Genomic DNA, 9,924 nt, shown 5'->3' with positions numbered 1-9,924 from the left:
CCCGTTCAAAAGATAAAGTTTATTTCCTATCTAAATTTATTATTTACTGAAAAAACATTGTATTTGTAAAATCTAGTACACAAAGGCCTAAACAAAAAGATCCAGTAAAAAAATATTCTTACAGTCAGAGAAGTTAGTAATTAGTAATTTAGTAATTAATAATAAATATACAACATTCACTACTAATATTTTTTTAGCAAAATATTTTATAAATTTCCTTCATAATATACACTTATCAAATAAAAAACATTGTCAGTGCAGATGGCAAATGGATAATAGCAGTTCAGAGACTGACTGCTGCTTATTCAATTATAACCTTTACAAGAATAAGATTGTAAATAAACTAATCATATTATTTATCCACATTTTTGTGTATTTTGTAGAAATATGTTAAGGCCCAAAAGTATCCTGTGTTAGAAGAAGTACTGCTATTTTCCAATTGTGATTTGCCATTTGCATTGACAAGGCTTTTTTGAAATACATGGATGACAATAAATATAATTTTTAATAGACAATATTAGACTGCTTTCAAAATTTACCATGGTTGATCTTTCAAAACATGACACTGAAGATAATCAGATCATAGAGCACCATACAGATGGGGGCCAGCAAGCTTATGCCCTCCCTTAAATGATAAACTTTTTTATACATTCTTTGTAGTGTACCCCCCCCCCCCCAATTTCACTTACAAGCCACTTAAAAAAACACACAAACCACTTAAAAAGAATTTGCTGCGCGGTCCCTGCATCATAATTTCTTTTCCTTGGAATGACGTTTGTGATGCCTCTTTGGACTTCTCTCTCTCTTCCATTCTTCTTCTTTACCACATTCCTTTTCTGTTCTGCTTTTACTGTGACTAGATTTTCTACTTTTCTCCTCATTTACAGTCTCTGAAAAAAAATCCTTTACCTCAATTTCTTAAAAAAACACCATTCCAAAGTACAGTATTATAGCTTTTATTACCTGTTTTCAATTTCTTCTTTTTTGGTTCAATTGTGCTCTTTAAGACATTGGTGAGAAATCGTTTGTTTGCTGGTGGAATTGGGCAACTCTGCCTGAAAAAACAATGGGGCAAAAATAATGTCATCAATAAAACATTAGCATTCATGTTCAGTAATGATATCTGCTCTAAACAATCACAGATAATTGCAAATTTAATATAGAGGCTTTTAATGCAATAATGGAATCTATGGGGGAATCTAGATCCTCAATTAAGAGCACACTACTATCTTTTCTTTCATAGATATTTATTCAAGAGTTGAAAAAATTGGTGGTACAAATACTTTGCTGCTAGCACACAAGGGAGTTCAGGTATTGTGTGGTAATAACTCATGTAATAACAAAATACTCACCAACCCATGGATCCCATGGTTTCTGCTCGTACTTTCCCTCTTTTTGCTTCTTTTAATAGCTCCTCCTGAGCTAATCTGAAACAAATGTCAGCCTTTCAGAACACAAAATACAATTTAGATATCTGTAGAAGTTGTGCTAATAACTTTACAATGACGAAAAAGGGATTTTCGTAACTCCCTGTGAATAGAATTTCATGGTAATACAAGATAGTATAAAAGCATAGTATAAAATTAAAAATGTCGCAGTACTTTTTATGTTTTAACCAAGTCTAAAACATTTAATTAAGTTAGTTCTTACAGCGTACTCGGATCTTCAATTTCTCATTTCAGTAGTGTGTAATGCAACGTATATAAACAATACCTGAGTTCTTTATAATAGATCTGTTCTTATAGAGGCCTTGAAGAGCTATTACTGGTTCTTACCTCTCCAACTCTTTATCGTCCATCAGATAATACGATAGATAATACGATAATGCAACGCCAAAAAATAATCAAATGACCATTTCGCATAACAGTGCCGCCATCTTGTTTACTTTACACTTTGTATGTCAGCGGTACAAAAAAATATGGGTTTCCTGTGGTTTTTAATTTGAGAGTGTTACATCGGCGCATTACGCTACTGCGCTGATTTAATTATGTGGTAGGGGGGCGGGCCTCGGTCTGTTTGATGCCATGCGCCCTTTGTGCGATAAATTTAATTCAATGCAAACACTTGCAAAAGAAAAATACCTTGCAAGATTTGATGCTAGCGGACTTCTTTAAAGAACCAAATCTCTTACTATTCTCTATCTATTACTATTACTATTACTCTTACGGAGTCATCCAAGGAACGTGAGATGTACTTTATTTATCTCTTTTATACCGTACTTTATTTAAAGGATCCGGGTGACCTGGTAGCGGAGTAAATAGTGAAAAAACAGCTTTGCGAATATCGTATTTTGGGCATTTTTACTGCATAGTACCATATGTCGTTTCCCTTCTTTTTTTACAATTTTCATCACGCGCACCCTACGACACTAAAAAGTGGACAACTTCGAACACTTTGTTATTTTTTTTTATTGCTCCATTTACTTTACCAAAAATTTTTTGTAATCAATGACTGGTTCCCAGATAAACTCTTATCATTATGTCAATAATAATGATAAGGTAATTAATTATTCTTACTGATTAATTAACCTCAATAGAAACACTAGGGTTTATACTTGCAGGTCTACAATGTGGTTCGACTAATACAAGTCTCACTTTTTTGTTTAGTTTCCTCCACGTTTCCCAATAAGAGGATAGAATAAGATTGGCCGTAACCCCTACAGTGATTACGATAGTCCAAGGTAGAGCGATCACAATCCCACAAATTGCGACGGCCAGAGGAGTAGGGCACTCCCCGAGGTAGTGCTTTGACGAGACGTAGAATAAAGCACCTAGCTGAAGCAGCACCGTGAGCTGTGATAATATGGTCCCAACGAGCATAATGATGTCCTCGGTCGTCATAGGCAACCATGTCCACTAATGGAAATGAGAAAATAACAAATGCCGTCATCCCGGTTCCCAAATGAGTCCCTTTCTTATTTTTGCTGTTTGACCACGGAGAGATGCTTATGCCAATGAAGCACCAGTAGCGGATCTAGGGGGAGGGTTTAGGGGGAACCCCCCCCCTGGCTGCCAGAAAGCCATATGTAACAAAAAAATTACCCCTTTTCCCCTTTGTCAATGAGCCAACCCCCCTTTTGCAAAAGGCTATATCTGCCCTTGAGCACGGATGGCCTATTTGTTAGTACGTTGGCCTTTCGCTTTCGCCGCTGTACCCCAGGTCCGAATCCTGACTCTGGCCTGGGGATTTTCCAGTACAACCTGTGAGAGTTGTAACATTATACCCGGTGCAATTCCCCACTTGAAAAAAAAAGATTATCCAAACCTGAATCAGAAAGTCAAAAAAGCCTGTCAAGTTTCCAGGCTGCTGTAAAATAGTGGTCGAATTTCAAAAAGGTATGCCAAAAATACGCAACCTGTTATCTGCGGCGTAATAAGTTACGTTTGTTTGTTTCATATTTTTGTTTTCGTACTGCTTTTTTTATTACTAACTGCGTCATTTCATTACGAGAAAATAGAAAGTGTATACTTATCCGAGTTCCTGAAAAAATGAATGAACGGCTTGATGTTTGGTGTTAATGATTGACGCTTGTCATACCTGAGTGATTGGTTTCAAAACAGTCTTTGTCTTGAACGTGAACTCACAAATAGTGCATTTCTTCTTTTCTGTAAGCGTCAGCCATTGCTCCATGCATGATCTATGTGCATATCCGAGTGTACCGTTACATAGACAAGGCTTGATTAATTCCTCTTTCCCTATCATTCGCTGTACGGTGTTTTGACAAATTCGGCACATCGGCTCATCATCTTCGAGACCGATTGTCGTCATAAATGGGTCATCAATAGCATCTAGATGTGTCATCGTGTTCTCAATGTACTGCCGCTTAAATATTGTTTTTGAATACAATTTTCCATTGCTGCTGACGAAAAAATGCGAATTTTGTCTGTTTCTCTGAAATGCTACGTCACAATAGACTCCCATAGTGACTCCCATTATTTCGCGCGCGCGTTGCAGAGCAAGGACTGACTAAACGACGTAAAAAAACAATGACACACACACACTTTTTTAAAGCACTATTGATCTATACTCTAGAAAGGCTCTAATACAGACTTCGCAATCTGAAAATAAATTATCATAATAGCTCGATGTTTAAAGCATACAGTGAAGAAAATGGTACAAGATTGAGACACAAATACCCGACTTATCAAAAAAAGAGGCGTTTGTTTGCTAAAAAGAAGATCCATTTAATACAAGCTTTTGTAAAAGGTTTTTTCAATAAGTTTAAATTCAAAGCTGAGAGTTCAACTCACAATGCTCCTATCTTTAGGTTAGAATACCCAATCTATTATTTATTGAGAGGTTTCGGTAAAGAAAGTCTCCAATAAGACCTCAAAGATATGGACCAATTGGCACGAGTACAGAAAACTTCAAGCTTTAATAATTGATACGACCACTTTGTATTCATACGATGGAAGTCCTCAAAACAAAACGCTTTTAACTTTCTCTTATTCGACTGTAAGATAAAAACAAACAGAAACTCCAGAAAATAGTACTAGCAACATGTCTAACGTGCAAGACATTATTTATACTTAAAAAGTAAGTAAGTGTTGTAATTTGTTTAAGCTGATACTTTAGACAAATTGAACGACAGATTTTCATACGAAAGATCATAATATCATGGAGCAAGAAAATAATAGATTACTGAGAACGGGACGACGATACAATTTATGTTAAGGCGTTATTTTTTTTCCAATAATGTTTATCTTTATATTATATATCTAAATATTATATCTATTTTATGTTATAAATGACACAGTATACGATATAATAATCGGCGATGTAAATAGAATAGGTATGTACAGCTATCCCGAAGATATTTATAGAGTCGCATTAATCGCTCAAAGAAAATATATATTTTAGGTTAACAATATAAGAAGAATGGTTGAACACTTTCTAAACAATATTTCCAAAAATACAAATCCTTTATCACAAATTCATAATTGGCTAAATGACGTTTATAGTTTAGATTTTAGCCTCCATTACTCATGACAATGAATACCAGTGTCAGCTAATGGATCACTCTGTTTTGACTAATAGAAAAAGTCAATGGTCACCAAGCGATATACACTATATTTTACTGACCTATGTTTTAAATAAAACCCCTGTTTCCTAAAAATCTATTTTAGCAAACTAATCCAATTCCCGGGTTTTGCTTTAAAAGATTTACGGACTCTCGGTACGAAGTCGTCAGCCAATCAAAGTACATTCTATATTTTGCAGGTGAACGTAGTAGTTCAGGAGAAGTGATGCTATACCAGAAGCCATTGGGCGCTTGCCTGAGGATCTTGCCCATAGTTGTCGTAGTGTTATTGGGAGCTCAGGTCACGTGTTCTTTAACTGTTCTAGGTTTGTAAAACTAAGGGGACGGTTGCACAAAGCTTTGATAAGTTATCCGGTGGGTAGCAGGACCTACCCAGACTTTGTGCAACTGGCCCCAGAACTGCAATTACCATGTAAGCGACACATAACTTCTCTCGACTGGGATCCATTCTTTCGCCCGTGTGAACGATAGCTCAGGGGGGCTAGCAGGCGCGTACACAGGGGGGTGCTCAGGGTGCGCGCGTACCCCTCTCCCCCTTGGCGGCCAAAAAGTGGGCCTTAAAAGGGATCTTCAAATAAAATGCTTTTTCCATATGATACCTTTGACTGCGCTCCCTCCTCAGCCAATCCTGGGTTCGCCTGGCTAGCATTTTTTAGTACAAGAACTAGATGCCAGTGGTTCTCTATTTGAAAAAACGCCCCCAAAAATTTCCCCTCCTGTTCCTTCCCTCATCACTTTGGGCTTGGCCTGCCCTTCATTCAATGTTTAATCTCTAGATCATTGCGGTGGTACATTACAAGGGTTGAACGGTACGCTGCTAAGCAATCCGAGAACGACAAACTACATCCTTTGTAACTGGACCATCGATACAAGACCAAACACTTCCCAGCATTTACAAGTCACGATTGACAAAGTCTCTCTCGATGGCTTGATGCCGTTGTGCTCACGAGACGAATTCCTTGAGGTTTTAATTGGCTGTGGGTATGATTCTGTTGGGAGATACTGCGGCATCGAGGCCTTGCCAGCATTCTTCTCTAGTGACGGTTGCATGCGGGTGATTTACAGCGGAAGAAAGACGTTTCGCGCAACCTACAGGCTTAGACCGAAAAGCAGAGGTACGCCTCAAAGATTTTGAATCACATTTATAGATAGTTATGCTTTCGAAAAGCGAATATCTAATGTTAGGTATCTGTTCTGTTGCAGCTGTAGAGTTCATTGAAGGTATGTATATTCACCATCACCGTCATACCGTCACCGTTGCCGTCAACATCACCATCACAGTCAGTCATCGTCATACCGTCACCATCACCGTCATCGTAATAATCACACCGTCACCGGCACCGTCACGTCACCATCACCATCACCATCACCATCACCATCACCATCACCATCACCATCACCATCACCATCACCATCACCATCACCATCACCATCACCATCACCATCACCATCACCATCACCATCACCATCACCATCACCATCACCATCACCATCACCATCACCATCACCATCACCATCACCATCACCATCACCATCACCATCACCATCACCATCACCATCACCATCACCATCACCATCACCATCACCATCACCATCACCATCACCATCACCATCACCATCACCATCACCATCACCATCACCATCACCATCACCATCACCATCACCATCACCATCACCATCACCATCACCATCACCATCACCATCACCATCACCATCACCATCACCATCACCATCACCATCACCATCACCATCACCATCACCATCACCATCACCATCACCATCACCATCACCATCACCATCACCATCACCATCACCATCACCATCACCATCACCATCACCATCACCGTCATACCGTCACCGTGACCATCACCATCACCATCACCATCACCATCACCATCACCATCACCATCACCATCACCATCACCATCACCATCACCATCACCATCACCATCACCATCACCATCACCATCACCATCACCATCACCATCACCATCACCATCACCATCACCATCACCATCACCATCACCATCACCATCACCATCACCATCACCATCACCATCACCATCACCATCACCATCACCATCACCATCACCATCACCATCACCATCACCATCACCATCACCATCACCATCACCATCACCATCACCATCACCATCACCATCACCATCACCATCACCATCACCATCACCATCACCATCACCATCACCATCACCATCACCATCACCATCACCATCACCATCACCATCACCATCACCATCACCATCACCATCACCATCACCATCACCATCACCATCACCATCACCATCACCGTCACCATCACCATCACCGTCATTATCACTATCACCGTCACCGTCACTAACACCGTCACCGTCATTGTCATCATCACACCGTCACCATCATCATCAATTATACACCACAAGCTAATGGGTTACAATTAATACCACAACTATCCACCAAGAAAGCACAATGTCAGTCGTCATTATTATCATTGACATTGTCGTCATGATTATTAAAGCATCATCATCATCATCTCATTATAAATCAAGATCATTAATTAACATTAATCACCTCTACCAAAACTCGACAGCAACGCCATCTCTGTTACAGTCTTCTTTTTCCTGCAGATGGCTGCGGTATATCGATGTACGACAAGGCAAAACACGGTGTAATCTTCTCGCCGCTGTGGCCTCTACCTTACCCCGATGATGTGGACTGTATCTGGACCGTGTCGGTCCGTGATGACCAAAACATCAAGCTAAGCATGTACGACTTTGACGTACAAGGCCACGTTCCATGCACCAGCTTCGTTGAGATACGAACTGGTTATACCAATTACGAGGGAGCTAAACCGATACATACACAGGAACAATGTGGCCAGGAGAAGCCATTCAGTGTTGTGACCGAGAAATCAAAATTATACGTTGCCTTCAAAAGCACTAACAGCAGTGGTCATAGGGGATTCGTGGCGGGGTTTGTAGTGTTCGAGAACGGTAAGATGGCGTCAACGCAACTGTTCATGAAATCGAAAAACTGACTCCTTATATCCCGGAGGGGGGAGGGGAGGGGTGACTTTCCATAAAAGAAGAGGGCTAATTGTCCTATATTCAGGGTATAAAATTCTACTAACTGCTATCCCTTAGGGGGTGTTCGAATATTTCCTCCTCGGCTATCCCGGATCTCACGCTAGTAAATCATCACATCCTTATAACAACTGTACAAAAATGAAGTCAGATTTGAGATGTGCTCAATGGTGGCGTCGTAAGCACAGCAATTCAGGACAACTAAAACTGTGTTTGTTTCTAGGGCTTAGAGTTAGAAATTGTTTGGACCACATCTAATGTGTTATCTTTTAGGAGTAAGAATCGCTGTTGACAACACTCAAAGTGTTATCCCTTAGGGTTAAAATTGATTTTGTCGACGATCACTCCGTCCCCCCCCCCCCCCGACTCCTTGTACTCTTGCTTGAGAAGCGAAGCCCGTGTCGCCGAGCTTATGCGGCTTTCTAATCAAAAGGTGCCTCCTGAGTAGACGTAGGGATGGAGGTGAATTTCATTTCATTCATTGTGTTACTTATGTATAGTCTATGAAGCACAACAACTTCTCTTTCACATTCAGCGCCGAAAGTTGAAATCAATGTTATTTTTTTAATGTCAATTTGGTCGTTCAGTCATTGTGTGAATTCTTTTGTGATTCACAGAGACCCCAGAGCGGGATACCCAAGTACTTGTTCTACTGGGGATCGTGCTACTGGTCATTCTTCTCGCCTTCAAGACGTTTGTTCTGCCAAAACTCATCGCGTTTTGCAAGACCAAAATGGCCGTCAAAGCAATGCGAAGCGCGCCGAGTTCCTGGCGTCCAAGTAAACCGTCCTTCCGAAAGTTCAGGACCATTCGGGCGGTCAGTGATTGTCCGACAGATGCGACCACACCCAAAGAGGCCCAGTATCCCTCACTCGATGCTGATCTGGGGGGACACGAGGGTGACGCCATGGAGCAAGGGGGGTCGACGAGTGATTATTTAAATGACAGTCTAGTTCAAGAGAAATGCAGTACTTCTCAAACGCCACGATCACCGAATAAACTTGTTCGTTTTATGATTGGTAGACAAATTGTTCAACCCATATAAGTAGCCATGTAACTACAACTGACATTTGAGAAACATGTTATGGTGTTGTTTCTTGATTGGTGGCTGAAGTCACGTGGCATTGTAACCATAGTAATGTCGAGCTAGTGTGAACACCGTTGGGTGGTCTTCACATGACCTGCCTATCACAATTACTCTTTAGGAGTCACGTGACGATGTGATGTATCTAGGGCGTTAATTGTGATAGTGCACATCAAATTTGCAAATTCAACTTGAAAAAACATTCTCGCTTCCGCTAGTTATCAAGCGATGATTTCTGCACTGTCAATCCGCATGAATTTGTTTTCTAAAGAGCTATTGTGTATTTTGCTTGTATAAAATGAAATAAAAAAACGAGTCAGTATGGTATTCTCAGCAGGAATGTTGTACCCGGATAATCAAAGGTTAGAAGGGGAAGCTTTTTAGTCCAAATTCTGGCTTTCGAGAAATTGATTGATTATGCATTAAAGCCGCATTGTCACCAGTTTACTTCCGGAGGCCCGTTAAAAGACAAAAGAATCTATTAAAATCCGAGATATTAAACAGGCCATCCGCTCTAAATTATCAATCACATCCTCAAAGAAACTTCCAATAAACACACTGCTTTCAATATTTTGAAATATTTTTCGCGTATTCCGTTAAAAATCATTGGATATTGTTACGTAATCGACCGTAAGTAAACTGGTGACAATGCGGCTTTAATAATCTCACATCCCGAGAATTCACATTATATGCGGAACTCTGTACTGATGATAACTAGG

The 9,924-nt window shown here is 40.1% G+C and overlaps 2 protein-coding genes across 3 annotated transcripts; one reads left to right on the top strand and one right to left on the bottom strand.

Annotated features, from left to right (window-relative positions):
* Positions 1–4: 4 nt before the first annotated feature.
* On the bottom strand, positions 5–3,907 carry LOC116610148 (E3 ubiquitin-protein ligase MARCHF2). The gene is made up of 4 exons (XM_048733217.1): positions 3,538–3,907; positions 1,353–1,427; positions 964–1,055; positions 5–890 (listed from the first exon to the last, which is right to left on the bottom strand). The coding sequence occupies exons 1-3, from the start codon at positions 3,799–3,801 to the stop codon at positions 990–992; spliced, it is 405 nt and encodes a 134-aa protein (XP_048589174.1). The 5' UTR covers positions 3,802–3,907; the 3' UTR covers positions 5–890; positions 964–989.
* Positions 1,193–9,532, top strand: LOC5513571 (tolloid-like protein 2). 2 transcript variants are annotated; one of them, XM_048733216.1, is made up of 6 exons: positions 1,193–1,311; positions 5,221–5,346; positions 5,818–6,156; positions 6,245–6,262; positions 7,666–8,031; positions 8,739–9,532. In XM_048733216.1, exons 2-6 carry the CDS (start codon positions 5,247–5,249, stop codon positions 9,164–9,166), a joined length of 1,251 nt encoding a protein of 416 aa, XP_048589173.1. In that variant the 5' UTR covers positions 1,193–1,311; positions 5,221–5,246; the 3' UTR covers positions 9,167–9,532. The 2 variants fall into 2 exon arrangements, with proteins under 2 accessions (XP_048589173.1, XP_048589172.1); XM_048733215.1 differs by lacking the exon at positions 1,193–1,311 and adding an exon at positions 4,393–4,536.
* The last annotated feature ends 392 nt before the right edge of the window (positions 9,533–9,924 follow it).

Source organism: Nematostella vectensis, chromosome 10, assembly GCF_932526225.1.
Source record: "Nematostella vectensis chromosome 10, jaNemVect1.1, whole genome shotgun sequence".
NCBI lineage: Eukaryota > Metazoa > Cnidaria > Anthozoa > Actiniaria > Edwardsiidae > Nematostella > Nematostella vectensis.
Note: the sequence above shows the minus strand (reverse complement) of the source record. Positions and strands in the feature narration are given on the sequence as shown.